The sequence below is a fragment of the Boleophthalmus pectinirostris genome, unplaced genomic scaffold, assembly GCF_026225935.1.
Source record: "Boleophthalmus pectinirostris isolate CB_2022bp ecotype Guang Dong unplaced genomic scaffold, ASM2622593v1 HiC_scaffold_23, whole genome shotgun sequence".
Taxonomy (NCBI): domain Eukaryota; kingdom Metazoa; phylum Chordata; class Actinopteri; order Gobiiformes; family Gobiidae; genus Boleophthalmus; species Boleophthalmus pectinirostris.
The window spans coordinates 27,770,007-27,791,122 of NW_026571207.1; the positions used below are offsets into that span (position 1 = coordinate 27,770,007).

Consider the following 21,116-nt stretch of genomic DNA (forward strand, 5'->3'; position numbering starts at 1 on the left):
ATTTTCAGCAACATTACAGTTGTTATGGTATAAATATTATTGTTTGCAGTCAATACAGTACATTGCAGTGATTTTTAAGCATGTAAGATTCATCTATAGAATGATTAAAGTGCACTCCCTGACTTTTCTCATAAAGGTTTCCAAGGAGATGCATGGAATGATCCAAACTATGGTATTTAACTCATCTATTTTCAAAGACAAGTAGGCAGAGTTACAGATCAGAGACCAGTCTGCTCACAGTAAAAATATAAGTTTTTCCAAGGTATTTTCTAAGCAGTATAATTATGAAAAAAATGCAGAATAGATCAGTTTAATGCCATACTATGGCGCATCTCAGGCAACGCAATTATATCTCCATGGACACAAGCAGGCAGCTGACCCTTCACCAGGTATACCTTTAATTCAACAGTATGCAACTTTGCCAGTTTACAACATGTTTACCATTTGGCCACACTTTTCATCTATTTACTACAAAATAGAAAATTTACACACAGAAAATGCAAATCCTTGTTCTCAAACCATGTAAAACTCATTTCTCTTCTCTTGTCTACAGAGGTGTGCTCGGTGGACTGCGGCACCCATGGCGTGTGCATGGGAGGGGCCTGCCGCTGTGAGGAGGGCTGGACCGGAGCGGGCTGCGACCAGCGAGTGTGCAACCCCCTCTGCATCAAACACGGCACCTGTAAGGACGGGAAGTGCCAGTGTCACCAGGGTTGGAACGGAGAACACTGCACCATTGGTAAGATATTCAGAACATGTGTCTGTGAACGCTTGGATAAGAGCGAGTGCGGTTGTCAACACACAAAAAAGAAAGAAAGAAAAAAAAAAAAACACCAAGCACCAAAACTAAAGTGGTAGCTATTTTCCACTTTGTTAGAGGAATATGGAAATGAGATGTTGGCGCAGAGACGAGCGACCTTAGGGAGCTGAGCAGGGGGCTGGAGTGGGAGGTAAGTCAACAAGAAAAAGTCGCCTCAGAAGTGGGGTTTGAGAGGATAACAAAAGAGCAGGTTTAGCCCGATTTTAGGCTCCTCTTAACTGCAGACCCCATGAGTTTTCCTTTTTTGTGGCTTTTGAAAAGACAACAAAGTTTAAAGTGATAAAAGGTACAAACTCCTCCTCACCTCACTGTGATCAGACTATAGCTCTCACTCTGTTGAATGTATGTGTGCGCGAGTCGACGTTTCAGTCACTGTCTCCTACTGGGTGTCACATTGGACGGTTGAGAGATTGCGTTTGATTCACCCACCTTGTTTTTGGAGACGCACCCAGTCTCGTTCCTCTGTCACCTCAAAAGCACGCACCTATACCAACCTATACAGCACATAAAAATGCACAGGGGAGGTATTCTGATCTCCCCAGCTCCCCCATTAGAAACTAGGGCAACTTTGACTGCAACAGCATATGGGATGAAAGCCACGTCAAAAGCACACTCCACACCACGGCACCAGACATACAGAGTTAGCTTATCTCAACCTGCCTGTTGTTCATTTCAGCTATGCATGATGTTGCTTGCACATTATTTGGTAACACTTTATTAGAACTACCGCTTAATTAGTTTTAATAAAGCACAAACAAAAACTTCATTTGTAACGGACACATAGTTTATTAAGAATGATTAAAGCTTTATAATTACTTACCCTACCCTAACCCTAGTGCTTTAAAAGAATAATCAAGTAATCGTGGCTAGTCGACTATAAAAAATAATAGTATATTTTGATCATTGTAATCATTGCAAGGACTGTACAGTCTCTTTTTGTAAATATTATCTCTTTAGAAGCCTTCAGTCACTGAATAAGCAACTTTATTCAGTTGCTTATTTATTTTAAAAGCCTCAGTGTTTAATAGAAAAAAAGTATGGGAAAATGTATAGCTGACTATTTGACTAGTAGATAATGATAGTTGCTCCCCTATTACTATTACTAATCCTTACTATTTCCTAATAAACTATGTGTTCATTATGAGTTAAGTTTTTCTTCATGCTTTATTAAGGCTGTAAACTGTGTAGTTATTATAAAGTGTTACCCATTACTTTGAACCAAACAATAAACTCTCCAGATTTCTTACCTCTTTTGCACGTTTTCTCCCACTGCAGACCATGGGAGCATGGTTGACAAAGCAGGTACCGTATCTGACTCTGTGATCTTGTTTCTTTAGCCTGTGGTGGTAGAAGCTAGCTGCTGCATATGTGGGTTTTGGCCTGGCTTGGCTCTGTAGACTCTGTGGTGCTATCTGTCCATAGACTATAGGGGGCGCCATCCTCAATGAGAACTCCCCTGAATGTAGCGCATGTTGTTATTGGGTGTGCTACATTGGGGGTTAGCTGTCATTGAGTTTCGATGTGGTGGGGTACCAGTAGAGCCTTTAGTGTGGTCCTAGCAGTGTGTGTGTGACGTGTGCATGCGTGTGAGCGCGCACTGCGTAACTTTTCTGGTGGAGGGTACGCCACCTGCTTGTTTCCATGGAGATGTTATTGCTATGTCCGTAATGTTCCACAGTATGGCATTACACATATCTATCTAGCTTTTATTCCATACCATTTTTATTGCTCAAAAAAGAACTTGAAAAACATGGATTCTTACTGTGAGTGGGGTCGTCTCTCCACAGATCTGACACTGTAACTTCGCCTGGTGGCAGCACTTGCTTGTCTCCACGGAGATAGAGAAGTTTAATGCCATAGTGCGAAACATTCTTGCCGAAAGTCTCTATAGGGACAAGCAGGTGGCGTACTCTCCTCCAGAAAAGTTACACAGCGTACCTTTAACTAATCACCAAAATTAAACACTTGAATCTACTTGGGCATTCGGGACATGCATAGTGTAAAACTGCTCCACACAAGGAGAAAATGATGAAAGCAGTAAAGAAGTTGGGAGGTAATTGGGGAATTTCATAGGCCACTGATGCGACGCTGCAATATGCTGTCAAAATAAGAAGCGCTTTGAGACTGTGTTTATATGTTTAGGTGTACTCACTGATGTTGAAGAGGGAACAACTTGAATCTGAAGTGTGTGTGAATGTGACTTAGAGTAGCCCCTCACTAGATCCCTATGTATTTTACCCATTCCCCTCTGCTAGATTTTACAGTGTTGCACAAAAACACACATTGCATACAAACTAGTCAAAAAATATTCTTACTAAATACAAACTATAGACTATGGAAATGTTCTTGTTGAAATGAGGGTTAAAGGTGCATTATGTAACTTTTCAGGTGGAAGGTTCGCCATCTGCTAGTCTACATGGAGATTTTATTGTACTGATTATTATGTACTAGCCAGGCTGGTGCCACCTAGTGCCTCCACTTAACTTCATTTCTCTCCAGCGACTAGGTCAGGAATCGGAATACACTAGACTGATCGCAAAAACCTCGGAAGTGCAAGTTCGGGCTCCTGCCAGTCAGTGAAGAGCCATTCTGAATTTCATTATACTGTATAATGACAATAAAGGCTTTCTATTTCTTTTATTCTATTCTGTACATTCTGTGTTGTTAACGATTCCCAAGATCGAGGATTTAAAGCCGGAAAAAAGGGAATGTTTGGTGAATTTTATCAGGGGGAAAGACTTCATTGTTTTTCTTCCTACGGGATTTGGGAAAAGCTCAATATACGAGTTAGCCCCGTTAGCGGCGCATTACATACATCAAGACCAAATAACTGGGATTGGTTAAATAAAAAAGTACCCACCTACCGTCGAGCAAACAAATTCTAATGCTGTGAGGTCAGACGGTTTCCACGAAGTGAAACCGGCTGATGAATCAGGCTAATTATGTACTGTAGTAACCTTAAAATCTGTCTAGCGTTTAGGGTGAAGGAGACGGCAGATCCATCACTAGAAAAGTTACACAATGCACCTTTGAATAAGCATTATAGAGACAATGAATATAATCTTTACCATAGTCAGGTGTAGTAAATAAAGACAGAAATTGCCTTGATTTTGCCATAAAATAGCTGAATGATTAACAGTGACCATCCAGGCGTTGGTTTAGGAAGTAAATACACCATTTATTTTTCCTATAGACTTGAAAAAAAAAAGTATATTAAAAGTTCAAAAGCTTGCTCAGGGCTAATCAGCTACATAGTAACTAATGACCATAAGACCTATAATTTTATTTAAAATCTGTTTCTGAAATTTTGTAAACCATTAAGTTATTAAAACATTTCATTTTAAATGGCATTTTTAGACTTAAAACAAGCACATTATGGATATTAGTTACCACATAGTTGGTTAGTTTCTGTGATGCCTTTGAATTCTTAATATTTAAATTTTAAAAGTCTATGTGAAAAATGAATGGAAAATGTAGAGGAAGATGACTTCAAAGTAGATGAGACTGCTGAACTCCATTAGCCCACTTTTTAGTGTATAATATAATAATATAACACATTTGAGGCAATAATTGGCAATATTGACTGTCAATAAACTGGCAATAATTAGAAGAATGTTCATATGACAATTATGAGATTTCTATGTAAAATTGCATCATCAATGTTGCCAGATAAGATAGTGTCCACAATTTTGCAAAGATTTTCTTCTTCACACCCTTTCACTCAAAAATACCAAGATCTAAAGCATTTCGTTGTTAAAGACAGACACGTTTGGATCAATAAACAGGACAAACAGCGCTGCAATTGGCCACTTGAGACCATTTACCTGAGCTGACATTCAAGTCGCCTTCTTTACGAAGACATTTACTTTTGTTTTGATTTGTTTTGGGGCCAAATAACGATCTTTCATTCCTTTTTTATGTTGGGAGATTTTGCGTCAGATTATCCAGACCATTAAACCAGATCAGTTAAGGTTAAAATATTGGAGTAAACAGGGATTCTTGCTGGTCTCTTGCTGAATTTTCTCACACATATAAGAAAGAATAACCCCGTAGCATCATTCATATTGTCCAGTCATCTACCACATAAAGGTACACTGTGTAACTTTTCTGCTAAAGGGTCTGCCACCTGCTTGTTTCCTTGGGTATGTCATTGCCTTGACTCGAATGTCCCACAGTATGGCTTTGTCCTCCCATCAATCTTGGACATATAATTATGTCTTTATTGTAAAAACAAAAAAATCTTACTGTGAACGGGATTGCCTCTTCACAGATCTGGAAAATTCAAGGCAAGGCAATAACATCTCCATGGTGACCTGCAGGAGGTGGACCCTTTATAAGAAAAGTTACTTAGTGTCACCTTTAATGTGTCAGAATGTTTAATTTAATGACCGTTAATGACACTGCTCTCATTGTAGGAACATCCTTGGACATATGTGTAAAAATCACCGGATTAAACAGTGAAAGGTGTACAATACTAAAACAGACACGTAGGTCAATGTATAACAATCAGTGCTGTTTTATGGCATGTTATTATTAGCCATGATACACCGTGATGAGTGATTTTATTCTGAAAAAGTGCAGCGTAATCTGGTCCATCTCGGATTTATAGAAGTAACCTTTATATTATGACCTTTAGAGGAGACAGGACTTTGATACAGAGGAAACTGAGAGAATAGTGCAACTTCAGTTCCTTTTAAAGTAATACAACGTGACTGTACAGGTCTTTCTGGGTGATAACGCTCTGAGAAGTATAACTTTTGTTTGTATTGTTGTCATAAAACTAGAAGATTTAGGGTTCAAATCCAATCAGTTTCAGAGTTGAACTTCAGTGTGTTTATCTATAGTTAAAAATGTCTGGCTAGATTATACTTTCTTTTGGCAATTACCTCAAAATTATGTGTTTTTAAGAACAAATTTCCTTACAAATAACAACGTTTATGTAGCAACGATTTATGTAGAATTGGCAATAACATTTAGCATAAGAATTCTGCTACTTATGATTAACTAGAAAGTACTGTTTGTGCCTATCCTAAACCTGTGTAAGTAAAGAGAGAGTAGCATCAGGCAGGGCATCAGGTTTAAAACATATACTGTACCTAATCAGAAAACAATTCATTGTATCCTAATAGGCCTCATATCATTTTTGTACATATGTCTGCAAATGGTTTCGCCAAAATCATCTTCAATTTTTTAAATTTTTTTGTAGTTGTAGTAGTATTTTGCTGTATTTTTGTAGTATCCACTCCTAGCTGTTTTCACTATTTTCAAATATAAAAAAATACATATTTCAAGGCCCAAATCTGCTATAGTTTCAGTTCTCCCTCTTTCCATCCATTTGGTCTTTCTTCAAGTATCTTTTTTTGCATTCGTACAGCCCCAGACGTACGCGAGAAGACTGTGAGTGCTGACCCATAACCCAAGGCAATTTTCGCTCCTTTTTAAAGGGATTTCATCAGAGTCCAACTACATTAGCTGGGAGGGTGGACTTAATAGTTTCTGAAATCCCACTTTATTCTAGTTAGTATGAGAGGGTATCGACTAGGCTCCCTGGCTTTAAAGAGAGGAGAGGCTCACGTTGGGCCTGACCGGGCAGTTGGATCAATGCTTGCTATGGATTGTCCTGTCCCTTTGCTTCATAAGTATTTGGCGCCTTTTTAAAACGGCAACTCCATTTAACAGGCAATCACTGCTAACTGCTTTGTAGCCCCAGCTCGATAATCAGGGACAATCTTATCCACGCTTAGCTGTTAAAAGCTGCTACGTCGCCCTGATGCTGAAAGTGGTAATAATTAAAGTTTAAAAACTATTAAGCAAGTATTCCAGATGAGCTGTGAAAACGGGGTTAAACTTTGGAATCAAGTACGGTAGTTTTGTTTTTTTCAAGTGCAGTTAGGTACGTTTATGCAGTAGTTGTCATTGCAGTATATTATATTATATCACTACCACTTCTCCTAGGTTATATACAATCTAGCATAGTTGGAGCTACTAACACTTGTGTAACTTTGAGTTGGAAGTAGAAGTACAACAAGTAAAATAGTTCTTGTAGTGAAATGGAAGTAAGTATCAGTCTTTACTATTTTTGACAGAATTATATTGTGATTAAGTGAAAGCAATATTTAAATAAACTGTTCTCTAAATCTATAACTTTTAGTACTACTACTGCTGCTACTACTACTACTGCTGCTACTACTACTACTAGTACTACTATTATTCATGGGGTTCAGGCAAATAAAAAATGTAATATTGCTCAGTTGTTACGGCAATGGAGGTCTGTTGTCTTAGCTTGAAACCCATAGACTGATAATTGTTTTTTGCAGTAACAGGACTCTCACTAAACTGATTTTTTTGGCTACAGTACCTCTTGTTTATAGGCTCCATCTTGGTGCATCCGTCATTTATTGAAGGGGAAATCAAAGTGACAAGTTTGTTTTAGGCGCTTTGTTGAGCCAGAGAAAACACTGTCACAGTTTGTCACTGTGCCTTTGTCCTGGTCCTTGATTGATTATAATGTGGCAAACAGCCTTGTGTTCCAACTGGAAAGGGGCAGTTTAAAGAGATACCAGACATGATAAGACAGATTAAAGGAAAAAATAAATGACCAACTTTGGCTAAGTTCATATTTAAAAATAGTTTAAAAAAAAGTCTTTGCAAATGTTTAGACAGTATTTAATTTAAATCCAGTTTCAGTTTGTGTAGACCACATTCCTGATTTGCAGTGGCATTGTCTGTCTTTGTATCCCTTCTTATTTTTCTTCAAGGCCATTGACGACTGTACTTTGAAGGACAAATATTTTCTAAGAAGCTAGGGTATTTCTACTTCATATTTATTCTCAATGCAAGCTGATCCAAATTGAAATTTCAGGCATTTGTCCATAAAGAAAAATTACCCACCTGGATATGGTTGATTTGTGAAAAAGCATGTTCCCTTGTTATTTGCCTTAATTTATTTCATTTTCCTGTAAAATAACACTTAGAAAACATTATAAATTTCCTCTTTTTGATTTGATCATTTGATATTATATTTATTAAGCTCAAAACTTCATTTCTTACCTTCAACAACAAGAAAGCAACCTCTGCATTTTTTCTCAAATTATTTAATCTTTAGGTATAAAAGCTAGCTCTATAAATGTTCAGGTTGTTGCTGTCTGTAATACCATCATACCTTATCAGAAAATTCAATATTACTCTGAAAATCACATTTTCAGACGGCCAACATTGATCTCTAAATTATCCAGCAATTTCACATATAACAGCAGTAAACAAAACTGCTTCATGCTAAAAAATACATAAACCTATATTGCACATTTAATGCATCAACACATTTACATTCAGGCAGTGCATGCACTAAATATGTCTGATATGAAAACTACTACCAGTAGTTTCTAATTTGTGATATCATGCTTAAACCACAACAATATAGATAAGTATGGACCATATACTGTATAAAGAAGTGGACTAAGGGATTGTGACATCATCCATAGCATTCAGCTCCAGCTCCAGTGAATGCAGAGCTACATTCCACATTAGGAATAGAAATTTATTTACAGACAAAATAGTGAAATAAAAACACCAGGATCATGTTAAATTGGTTAATGCAAACACTTTTAGACCTAAGTGATAAGGCTCACTGCAGCAGTTATAGAGAGAGAGGTGATTTTCAATGTAAAGGCAATTGGAGCCAGAGTCGATAGAGCCAGAAGCGCCCCTATGCTCACTTACTATTTGTAAAGCGGCAGCTAACAGGTTAGCTACATCCATTTATACATTTTGTTTAGTCTATATCATAGCTGGACTAAGACAAAGACTAAAGCAGGACCTAAATGAATTTTAATCAGAAATAAAACGGGTCTTGACTAGGACTTCTTGTACCAGTTTGAGATCTCATGTGCTCAAGTTTGTGTGAATGTGTTTGGCAAATAGTTTTACTTTATAATATATCATACAGTTTTAATCATTACTTAGCTTTTTACTTTCTACATAACTGTTCATTTCCATATTGGCTTAAATCATCTTGCTTCTTGCTGCCTTAAGTCAGTTAGCTGACTAAAGGTGGGCTCACATAAGCCAGTTACTGAATTTACTTGTTTGGCTGCAGGGTCCCAGGATGGTGTGGGGCTTTTTGCATAAACTAAAGTGAAGGTTTATTAGTTCATAGGCACGCACAACACGCGCACACACACACACACAGGCACACGCACACACATTTCTGTACTGGCACAGACCGCTGAACATAATCTCATTCTCTCATGAGAAAGCATTACTCTCGGGCCATCAGAATCCCATTACCGACACTGAATCATAAGTAAGAGAGCGCGAGAGTTATGATCCGCGAGGCACTATCCAGTAAGTGATCTATTCTCTGTTCACATACACACACACGTACGCACACACAAACGCGCACACAGACACACAGAAATGTATAGACGGTCAGCTGTGCATGAAAATTAATCCACTGAATAAAATTGATTCCTAAGCGATCAATACTTAAGCAGCCATTGACTCTCCAGCCTCATTGGTTACAAATGAGCATGTACTTGAGTATGTGGCGAGCATAGTGTTGAGTTGAAGGCAAAACAAAAATCACGTTGCTTCTGTGTCCTCTCCTCCTCCTCCTCCCCTCTCCCCCCTCTGTGTCTCCCGTGTCCCGCAGATGGATGTCCCAACCTGTGCAACGGAAATGGGCAGTGCACCATGGGGCAGCAGAGTTGGCACTGCGAATGCCAGACGGGGTGGAGGGGTCCGGGCTGCAGTGTCGCCATGGAGACATCCTGTGCCGACAACAAGGACAATGAAGGAGGTGAGTTTGGTAGTTTGTGAAGTTGGTACAGATAAAAGTTTAAATTAAATTAAAGTAAGTTTTTTTTGGTTTTGTTTGTTTTTTTCACATTCACTTGGAGAGAAATTTAATCTAAAAATTGAATTCAGAGTGCCACAACAAACATACATTTACATTATTGCCTTTTTCTAAACATAATTAGGGCTCTGGAAACATTAATCCTTCATTTTTCGACCATTGTGAATATAGCTTCATTACAGATGACAAATTACCCTACGTGGACCTTAGCTTGCATACTTGTACCTTACCTTACTTCAATTACACACTCTTGTTGCCAAATCACATTTTCTGAACTATTTTTACTACGGTATTTTTCTAAATTACATTAGCTATTTTATGACATACAGGAGTAGTCTATAAAGTAAAAGATTTCCAAACTTTCTTGCCCTCACCCCATGACAAAGACAAGGCATCTCAGTCTGGCAGCAGAAGCAGTGGATCATTATTTTCCCTTAGCTGAGCACAAAAATCAGATGTGATATTTAATTCATTCATTTAAAAGTTTAAAATGAATCGACATATTCAGGGTGACTTGCCGGGCAGTTCTGCTTGCACTCATTTTAGCCCTTATTTGGAATCTTCAGATGGACTCACCGATTGTATGGACCCGGACTGCTGTATCCAAAGTCCCTGTCAGAACAGCCCCCTGTGCAGAGGGTCCCGGGACCCCCTCCTGGTCATCCAGCAGAGCCCCGTGTTACAGCCTCGGGTCAGGTCCTTCTACGACCGCGTTAAGATGCTGGTGGGACGAGACAGCACGCACATCATACCAGGGGAGAATCCATTCAACTCCAGGTAAGACTCTAATCTGATGCATACTTGATTGGGGAAAAAGAGCCAGTTTTCCCAATTGCTTACATGGTATTCTCATCAGAAATATCCAACAGAAAAATCCACAATGAAGGCACAAGGAAGCATTAGCCAATCTGGTTAGCACTCTCACTGTTAGTCAACGGTCACATTTTTATATATCCTTTAGCATGCCTTCCCACACCTTTTGTACGTAAAAAATATCAAATGTTACATGCAATTAAAACAACCAAACAATTTGAACACACTTGCACACCAACAACACACCTCAATCTGTCTTTACAACTAAAACCTATTTACTGTTTCTTGGACAGACCGTATAACTACATTGTCCAACCACATTAAGTCCTCTCAGTATGATGCTGCTTGTTGTTGAATCATAGCCCACAGAGCACTCAGCATCTCTAATTGTCCACGACTCAGTGTCACATGTGATGATCTGCACGGAGTGTCTCTTCAGTCAGGGCCTCTTCTGGAGCTCTCTGTCCCGGTTGTTGTACGCATTGAAATTGGTTAATAAGAAAGGCACTAGGAAGCAATATCCAGTGTACTTTCAGGCCAGTCTGGTTAGCACTCCCACCTCACAGTGAATAGGTTAATTTTCTACATCATGGGGGACCATTCAATGGTGCTCCTGTATGTGCACTAAGCTACTCCTCCAGCTAGGCTGCAGAGGTTAGCTCTATCTATTTATAAATTCAGTCTATGATTTAAAGGTGCCCTGCGTAACTTTCCAGGTTGGGGGTCTGCCACCATGGAGATGTTATTAGTTTGCCTGTAGTGTTCCACAATATGGTATTAAACTTATATGAAATACATAATTGCTCAAAAATGCCTTTAAAAACATGCATTCTGACTGTGAGTGGGGTCACCGCTTCACAGATCTCACCTGTAAATTAGGCTAATGGCATTGCTCGTCTCTGTGTAGATAATAAGTTTAATGCCATACTTTGAAACATTTCAGGAAAGTTACGCAATGAACCTTTAAACAAACTTGTATACCAACAGCATACCACAATCTATTTTTACAGTTAAAGCACAGAACATGTATTCAGTCTGGGTCTCTCCTGAAGCTCCATGTCCCTGTAGTTGGACGCATTGAAAGTCATGGACCCCATCGCATTGTCACGGATTGTTTACGTGATTGACATGCGCTAATCCGTGTGGCGCCGTGGTTGATTGTCTGTAATTAATGAATAGTGGAAGACCAGACCAGTAATTGAGCTTGCAAATTAGATGATTGAAAGATGGGGAGATGAGTCAAAACTTATGATTGATGCGTGAAATGTCACTTTTTGAAACTGACTTTGGCCGTACTCCAGAGGTGGTATACCAGAAATTTGCATCTATGTAAATAAGTGCTGTGAAAGGACCAAAAATATCGAATTACAAGTCAAAATAAATTCAGACAAGCAGCAATTTGAGAGTAACAAATTTCTCTGTGGGCACAAGAAACTATGCCTTAAACCACAGATTTTCAGTGTGCGTGTGAACACGAGTGTGCCCAGAGATGTTGCCAGATGTGCCTTGAAAAGAAATCTAATTTGAGTTAACAGATTCACACATGAATTTCATTGAATAATTTAGCTTTTCGGAGTGTTCTAAGCAAACTTCTCATCCAAAAAAGAAAATCATTGCCAGAGTCAAAGAATCAGACATGACATGGACATATTTGGCTATATTACTAGATTATGTTTTTTTTTTTTTTTTTAAGGTGCGATTTGGTAATACAATATTTTGGAAGGTTGTGTGCAGTGGAATATTTTAACCAATGTGTCCCGTGACTCAAAAAAGATAAATAAACACTGCCTTATACTTACTTTCATACGGTTTGGCCAGGAAAGGCATTTGGTTTAAAATACAGTCACTGCTCTACTGGTTGCCAAAAAGGGGAAACATGCAAGGCATAGATTGGATTAGAATTGTTCTGAAAATGTCTTTTAGTCTCATCTGCTCTATTATGACTCACATATAAAAAAAAATCTTCTATGCACATTTGAAGTAAAAGTACTTGTAATGTACTACTTCCACCTCTTATACTGTGTCTATCTCCCTTTCCTCTTTTGCAGTTTGGCGTCCCTGATCCGTGGGCAGGTTCTGACCACAGATGGGACTCCTCTGGTCGGGGTGAACGTGTCTTTTGTCAACTATCCTCAATATGGATACACACTCACACGCCAGGACGGAATGTATGTACAAAACAGAAAATACCCAGAATGCTTCACTAGATTTATGGCAAAAAAACAGCCTTGTGGAGATTATAGAGGGGATGATGTTGCCAAAATTGGATTAGGGTTAGATTACATAAAATTAGTTAAGACTTTAATCCATTGTAGACAGTTTAGCATAGATACTAACAAATATTCTGAAATGTAATCAATGAACGTGCTATGCCACCATAATGTACAAATAATTACTATTACTGAATGTCATTTTTTAACAATTATGCTTGTCTGATGCACTTTATTTTTTGCAATATTTTAATTTTTTCCTTTGCAGTGTTTTTGCTCATTTTGGCAGGGTGACATCTAATGATAAACTATGCTAATATTTAAATGGCTTTATTCCAGGTGCTGAGTGAAAGAGCATATACATCTGACTCTTTCTGACCTTGTTTTGAATGTTATTTTGTAATATTTAATTACTTTTCAGGAGCTGTTTCCAGTTTCACAGACTTGAATGTACTAATATTTGACCCTGAGTGCTATTGGTCTTTTTGAATGTAATAATTAGGCAAAATATGGGTCATTACCTGTGAGAAATTAGTGTATTTATTTGTATCTGTGTCAATTTTGCATTTATAATCCTAGCAACTGTTCTGCATGTTCTATTGTGCATATTGTCCAAATAACAATCCTTCCACTGGAAATGTCACCATCTGCCCCTCATTTGCATCCTCTTCTCACAAACCCTCTGTAGGTTTGATCTGCTCGCTAACGGTGGTGCATCGCTAACTTTGAGGTTCGAGCGTGCCCCCTTCCTGAGCCAGGAGCGCACCGTGTGGTTGCCATGGAGTCAGTTTTATGCGCTGGATACGCTGATGCTAAAGACCGAGGAGAACACCATCCCGGGCTGTGATCTTAGCGGATTTGTGCGGCCAGACCCTCTCGTCATTGCGTCGCCTTTGTCCTCCTTCTTCAGCTCCAAACCCGGAGAGAAGCCCATCATCCCAGAGACTCAGGTGTGCACGCAAACCTTTGGCAACAGGCTAATCTCTGTCTGCTCTTCTTGCCATTACCCAACTTGAGTCATTTACCAAATTTGCATCACTCATGCTATTGCGAATTGTTAGCTTGACAATGGTGACCAGATTTATAGAATTAAAAACTAGGACACACCAAGTTTGAGACAGTTGGGATTAATAAAATTATGAAGATGTAACATTGTCCATTCTTGACTCACTAAACTAGGATTAATAACAGATCAAGTACTGGCAGTTTTCACATTCTTGGATGTAATGATGTCATACTCTCAGATGATAGCCAGATTTACCAATTAATTACATTGAAAAATCTAAAAGGTAAATTCACAAATTAAATCTGATCATTTTTATTAGCAAATAGCTGTTAGAACTTGCTATATTGCCTCAAAAATATGCATTTTAACAATATCCATTTTAGTGTGATGACATCTGAAGCCTTGCAATTTTTGTCACGTGTTTTTTTAAGTGAGGCTCTGTCCTTTCTTTTCCACCTTCTCTCTCTCGTTTACGTCTCCTTCATTCCTGTCATTGTTTGTTCATCTTTGTCCTTCACATCAGTGGAGGTGTGACCCCCATTACCCCTCCCTCTAATCCGGTCTAATCCCAGCTCCTCTGCTCTTTGTCTGCAGGTGCTGCACGAGCAGATTGAGGTACCTGGCACCACTCTGAAGCTGTGCTACCTCAGCTCTCGCACTCAGGGCTACCGCTCCCTGCTCAAGGTGACCATGACTCCTGCCGTGGTGCCCATGGGCCTGCTCAAAGTTCACCTGATGGTGGCAGTAGAGGGCCACCTGTTCCAGAAGTGGTTCCACGCTTCTCCCAACCTGGCCTACACATATATATGGGACAAGACGGACGCGTATGGGCAGAGGGTGTATGGCCTTTCTGAAGCTGTGGGTGAGTGTGTGGAGAGAGGAGAGTGCACAGGGAGGAGGGGCATTTGTAGCCCTAGTCCTGATTAGAGTGCACTGGCTATGACAGAGAGGGCTGCTAATTAGAGGGCTTGAAGGAGAGATAATGCAGCAGAAGTCAGCCCCACTCTGCGGCACGGCCCGGTTAAGGGCTTTTTTCATATGTCTATTTTTCATTAGGGCTGCTTGTGGTTCAGGCAGCCAGCCGTAACAGTGGTGAAGGGTTATTAGCCATCAGGGCGAGTTAGCCGTTAGCTGCAGCGGTGCAGTGCTATTACAGTGTGTTGTCACAGTGGCTCGCAGATGCTGTCAGCCAAATGCTCCGTCAGACCACAGATGCACTGGACATCTGGGACTTCTGCGCGGACTCTAGTCATGAGGGACAGAGCTTTAGAAAATTAGACTCCTCATTTCTCTGGAGAAACTGTAATTTCACATTTCCTCATGAATAAAAGCGTACACATGCTTTGTATTATGTTAACTTTGTTCAACATGAAGAGATAGCTGCGGTGCATTACTGTTTGCAGTGAAGCTGAAAAGGTGCTGGCAGCAGCATTCTCTGTATCTCACAGCGGCTCATGGGGGAGTTATGTGTTAACACGCTTTTCCTTTTAATAGAGAACAAAACGGCTCACATTCAAACAGAATCTATGTCTGAATTTACACAAATAAATGAGGAAATTCTATCTATCTGTATCTAACTGTGTGCCCTCCCAAATATTAATAAACATGCGCACATTTGAGATTATGGTTTTAATGAGCTTTCAATGTAACTGCCAACATGGTCTATGCACCCAGCGGCCCTAAAGGTACTCTGCCTAATTAACAAGGCCTATAATTGATTTAACAGAAAACGTATGAGTGTTACGCAGGTGTTAGTGCAGGTTTCAGGTGCTAACTATCTGCTCTGTGTATTGCACCTTTCACTGTTTTCAGTTTAGTTAAGAGATTCCGTTGTGAGTAAGTTTCTTATACATGTACTTCCACTTCTATAGTCTGTGTTGTTTCCATAGTGTCTGTGGGTTATGAGTATGAGTCGTGTGCCAGTCTGGTCCTGTGGGAGAAGAGGATCGCTTTGCTCCAGGGCTTCGAGCTGGATCCCACCAACCTGGGCGGGTGGTCCCTGGACAAGCACCACATCCTCAACACTCGCAGTGGTATGGGAGTCATAAAGATACTAAATATTATTATGTTGTGAACTGTTGTCTAATCAGTTGCAATAACATAATCTTGATATTTAGAACACAATGGGGAGCAGATGGAGGGATTTCTTAATCACTATTTCCTATTTTGGATTTGGCTGTAGGATTCAGTACCTCAACTCTCGTTTCATGAAAGGAACAGTTTCTATTTGATTCGCAAGCACCACAAGTATAGCTTTCACTATATATTACACTATATTCTAATTTATGTTATAATATTTTTCCTCATCAAAAACATACCTGGAGTTGTGTTTTGTTTCATTCACATACAAACCCTGCGTATTTAGGCTGAGTTCTTCTGTCAAACAGAAAACACTTTTCTGTAGGAAAAAGTGGATCAGAGCATTTGGAGCTTTGGAGATGTCAACAGACTAACAATAATGGGTTACTCAGCCATTTGTGAATGAAACAAAACAACAGTTTTTGATGAGGTAACTTTATAATGTGGCTGAAAGCTCATAAGAGACAATTTTAAAAAATTATATAGGAACTTTAGATGCATATGTACTATTTCTATTCAAATGTACATTAAGCTACGAGCTATATTATAATAATTGTTTTATTTATTTTAACACATATCTATCCAAGATTAGTTAATTTTAAAATGACTGAATTTCTATCATTTAAATTCAACCTGAAGTAAATGTACACTGTACATTCTATACTGTGCAAAATACCCTCCATCAAATGCATTTTCCCCCATATTGCATTCAAACACTATCATTGTTACTATATAGGTTATTTTAAGAGAAAATTCCTCTTATTTCTCACAAAACAGATCATTACCAGACCTCTTAAGTGAACATGTGCAGTTCCATGAATCACGTAGAAGTGGCAATGTTATTGTCCATAAATGTACTTTCCATGATTTTAAGTCACGGCCACAAAGGCTGTAAATGACTATCTGCCGTCTCTGATGGAAATGGTACAAAAAGAACCAGCTGCAATTATTCACAAGTGGAAATGCCATGTAACTTAAAGGTTGTATGGAGGATTTTTTTTTGTTTCAAGTTGTCAATGATAGCATTATAGAGGTGCAGTAGCCTTGTAATTATGATGACCAAAAAAAAGAGAATAAAAATTCATCAACTCTGGACGTGGTGGGGCTAAACATTTGCCAATAGATAACGACACTGCCTCGTTATCTGTTAGCTGACAGGCTGTCAATCAAATCTCCCTACGTTTCTAGCGTAACTGACTTGCCTGCACGCCGACGGTACGTGGTTTACGTACGCCTGTCACGCAGTCCACAGACGCAAGCCGCACAGACGCTGTTTACTCCACCAACGCAACAGTTCTTAGCGGCTTTTTTTGACCTATATCTTCCTCGCAGTTAGCACAAAGTTTATTGCAATGGCAGACAAGAATCCAGGAGCAGTTAGCCGCAAAAGAAAGTCCGTTTTTGAGGTCGCTGAAAGAAGAAGACAAGGGGAAAAGCAGCGAAGCCAAACTAAGGTGATTCTTGTAGATTCATTCCAGCGATGGCGCGACTGAAGCAGACGCAGGGTCTAAAGACTGACGCACTGGTCGCCAAATTACTCCTGGACAGGTAACTTCTGCTTATTATGAAAACTTACTTTATTTCCAAGAGCTAGTCAAAACGTTTTTCAGGACACGAAAGCGATATCCTATGTCTGAAAACGTAATTTTCAAGCAAAGAAAGAGTCCGCTTGCTGCTGCGTGTTGTAGCTAGTTCATTCGCACGGAATCTCCGCGCAACCTTCTCTGCACCCCTTTCCTGCTCCTGTCCCCGCTGCCCGTTCCGCTCTTCCCCCCTGCTCCTCACTTCTCCGGGCACGGAATCTCCGCGCACCGCTCCCCTCTCCTCTCTCCTCTCCTCTCTCCTCTCCCTGCTCCGCTCTTCTCCCTGCTCCTCACTTCTCGTCCGCGAACGAAATGTCCGCCTTGCCTAACCAACACTGTAGTTGTTTACAAGTCATGTGCAGCGCACCGGCTGTAAACAAACCTGTTTCTGGCGTAAAGAGGAGGCGGGAGGAGGCGTTTCTACGTAGGGAGCTGTAGGGGAGGGGGGGTGGTTTCACGCATGCGCAGCATTTGAAAAAGGACAAACAGTCGCTGGATTTCTCGTTCCTTGGAAAATCCTCTATACAACCTTTAAGGCTCAACACTGTAGCGGAATAGGAAATAATTTTATAGAGATGCACATTGCACATATTTTGAACTCTAATTTGTCTGTTTATTACAATTTCACAAAATTCTTCCTAACCCCCTGTACTTTGTGTAGGTATTCTGCACAAGGGAAGCGGAGAGAACGTTTTTGTGACAGAGCAGCCCCCTGTCATCGTCAGTGTGATGGGGAATGGGCGCCGCCGCAGCATCTCCTGTCCCAGCTGCAATGGACTCGCTGATGGGAACAAACTTTTGGCCCCAGTTGCCTTGGCAATGGGCACTGATGGGAGTCTGTATGTGGGGGACCTGAACTTTGTGAGAAGAGTGTACCCATCTATGAACACCACGGGCATCCTTGAGCTCAGGTAAGAGATAGGGGTATGTGCCTATAGACTTGAAGTGGGTAGCCAATTCTGGATACCATTATATATTGTTTCATAAATTATTATATATTTTGTAAATAAAAGGTCATGTTAATGAGCCATAATTTTATAAAAATTGCTCATGCTGACATTATACTATAAGTTAATCTATTCCTTTATTGACTTTTGGAGCAATTTTCATGGTCTTTTTATTTGGACCAAACAAAAAGTGTGTTCCAGTTAATTTTAGTTTATTTAAAGCTGCTATCTGTAAGTTTATTTAATTTTTTTCACCAGTAGATGGCAGATGTGAAACCTCCCCCTCCCCTTACCTGGCCTTTGTTCAGACTCACCTTTGCTCCCGGATGTTCTTCTGTCAGGCCAAAGCTGGCACACTATCAGACTGAAGTAATGTAGCTAGCATGTAGTGGTGAAGTGTGAGAATACAACAGCCAACCTGAAAACAAATGATAGCTTTAAGTCTATTTTTAAATAAATGGAACCACAGCAAATGGAAATAGACAAATAAAGTAAAAGATATAAATAATTTTGAACTAGGTAGAGGCATTGCAGACAGACTTGTTCTTTTAGCCAGCCTTAGTATACAAGAACTCAGAACATAATGATACACATATTCTGTATATTATTGAAGTAGACCAAAGGATAGTGAAAGTGTTGTTTGTCATAAATAACACAAAGAAAATTGCATATTTCATGTTAAAAGAGGTGAGACACAAGGGATGAGACACAGAGGCAGAATTACACACTGTTCTAGATACATTTCCCAGAGGTGCTTTTACCTATGTTTTAAAATGTGATGCTCACTCGTAGCCAGCTGTGCATTTCTCTGTAGGGGGCTCTCCACACCACTGTGAAATAACTCTGCTATTGTTCTGCTTTTGTCTCACTCTCACGCTTCAAGGAACAAGGACTTTCGGCACAGGTAAAATGGCACACTTAGTTTTTAGATTTTTTTTTTTTTTTTTTTTGCATTTTGCTATAATAGGTGAGGATAGAACTGGATAAAGTGAATGGTAAAACGTGAAAAAGTATGACCTGGGGCATAGTAAAAGCTTGCAGTTACTAGCAGTTATGAATAGTTTTTGGGAGTACAAATATCCAGTACATAGATAATATATAATAAGAAATATAATAAGAAAACTTTTACTATTTTTAAACAATTTTTCAGTAACTTTTGTGGCTAAATGAATGATTAGTATTGGTAGTAGTACTAGTAGCAGTAGTAGTAGTAGTAGTAGTGTTGTCTTTTTCTTAAATTGTATTTTCTTTTCTATAAAACATAATAAAACTGCATTCTTTATCTTTATTTTAATATCTCTTTACTCATTTGTTTTCCATTTTTCTTGGTTCTCTTACCTGATTTACCTTTTAATTAAATCATATTATCTTTGTCCTCATCAGATAAGCACTATATAAATTAAATGATAGTGAGTCATATTGTGTCCAATTAAGTTATAAAAAAAAAAAAAATTAATTAATTAAACCAAACTTTATTTCAATTTTCATAGTAACAACCCAACCCACAAGTACTTCATGGCGGTGGACCCTGTATCTGGAGCGCTCTTCATTTCGGACACAAACTCGCGGCGGATCTACCGTGTGCGGTCGTTAGCCGGCGGGCGGTTGCTGTCTGACAACGCGGAGGTGGTGGCCGGGACAGGGGAGCAGTGTCTGCCCTTTGACGAGCGCTGTGGGGACGGAGGGAAGGCCACTGAAGCTACACTGATGAGTCCCAAAGGTGAGCGGTGGAGACAGGCTTAATTTAGTTTGATTAGGACATGAAAGAAGATTTGGCAGTGCTGGTAATACTCCAGATGGGGGGGCAAGAGCTAGTGTTCCGTATTGATAAGAAATATGCAAAAGTTAAACCATCAAATGTCAAACCAAATCATTAAAGGTCCCATATTATTCAAAATTGACTCTTGTAAGTTTTAAGACATGTTATAATGTTGTTACCTCTTTAAAAACATACCTGGAGTTGTGTTTTGTTTCATTCACACATGTTTGAGTAGTCCTTTATAATTAGTCTGTCTCAAAATGCTCTGCTCCAGCTTGTGATGTTATGAAGCAGTAGTTTTCAAGTTAACAGCTACCTTTTATTTTTAGTTCAGCTGAAATGGGGAATTCCAGGGCTGAAATTATCCAAACGATTCTAGTGAAGGTGCATGGAGTTTAAAAATGCGTTCTGTATTACCACATGACATCACAAGAGATGAACTCAGACTAAATATGCAATGTTTGTGTGTTAAACGTGTGAATAAAATAAAACTGGAGACAAATAGGAAGTGAGCATGGGCAACTTTGGAATAGGCTACATAAGAACCAGCATAAAAAACACAGATTTCAGTGTTATTTCCTGGCCCTATTTTGATTGATTATTTGAGATAATGATTACTGCAGACAAAAGTCAGTAGAGTTCTTGAGTAATCTCGCATATCAACTTTTTAACAAACTTCTTCTTCCAGCTTCACTTGCGAACATATGACAATGGTACCACGTGAATGTATTCCACCCACTAACAGGTCCCATAATGAAGTGACAATCTCTGTTAATTACTTTACCTGCCAGTGCACATAATGTTATGCTTCACTGGAGATTATATATGTATGTACTCTATGCTTTAAAATGCACAACCTCCATGTGTAACCACTGTAAGACTGTCAGAACATATGACGCCTTTGACAGTTTGGTGCCAGTAAGATCCATGAACCACTAAAATAATCCCATTAACAAATTCAACATTAACCTGGTTTATGACCTGCTTCTGTCTTACCCCTGCTTTGAAGAGATAGTGTAGAGTTTAGTAAGTCTATTTTAATAGA

The 21,116-nt window shown here is 39.4% G+C and overlaps 1 protein-coding gene across 3 annotated transcripts in view; it reads left to right on the plus strand.

Moving 5' to 3' along the window:
* tenm2a (teneurin transmembrane protein 2a) overlaps positions 1-21,116 on the plus strand; it is a 341,452-nt gene that overhangs the window by 296,404 nt on the left and 23,932 nt on the right. Inside the window, exons 12-22 of one of the 3 annotated variants that reach the window (XM_055159448.1) lie at positions 554-739; positions 1,139-1,162; positions 9,471-9,617; positions 10,241-10,451; positions 12,536-12,655; positions 13,386-13,647; positions 14,298-14,565; positions 15,593-15,736; positions 18,027-18,276; positions 19,196-19,216; positions 19,803-20,032. In XM_055159448.1, the coding sequence (XP_055015423.1) occupies positions 554-739; positions 1,139-1,162; positions 9,471-9,617; positions 10,241-10,451; positions 12,536-12,655; positions 13,386-13,647; positions 14,298-14,565; positions 15,593-15,736; positions 18,027-18,276; positions 19,196-19,216; positions 19,803-20,032 (1,863 nt within the window). Of the gene's footprint in view, positions 1-553; positions 740-1,138; positions 1,163-2,095; positions 2,123-9,470; positions 9,618-10,240; positions 10,452-12,535; positions 12,656-13,385; positions 13,648-14,297; positions 14,566-15,592; positions 15,737-18,026; positions 18,277-19,195; positions 19,217-19,802; positions 20,033-21,116 lie in introns of all 3 variants that reach the window. The other 2 variants (XM_055159447.1, XM_055159449.1) reach the window with 2 other exon arrangements.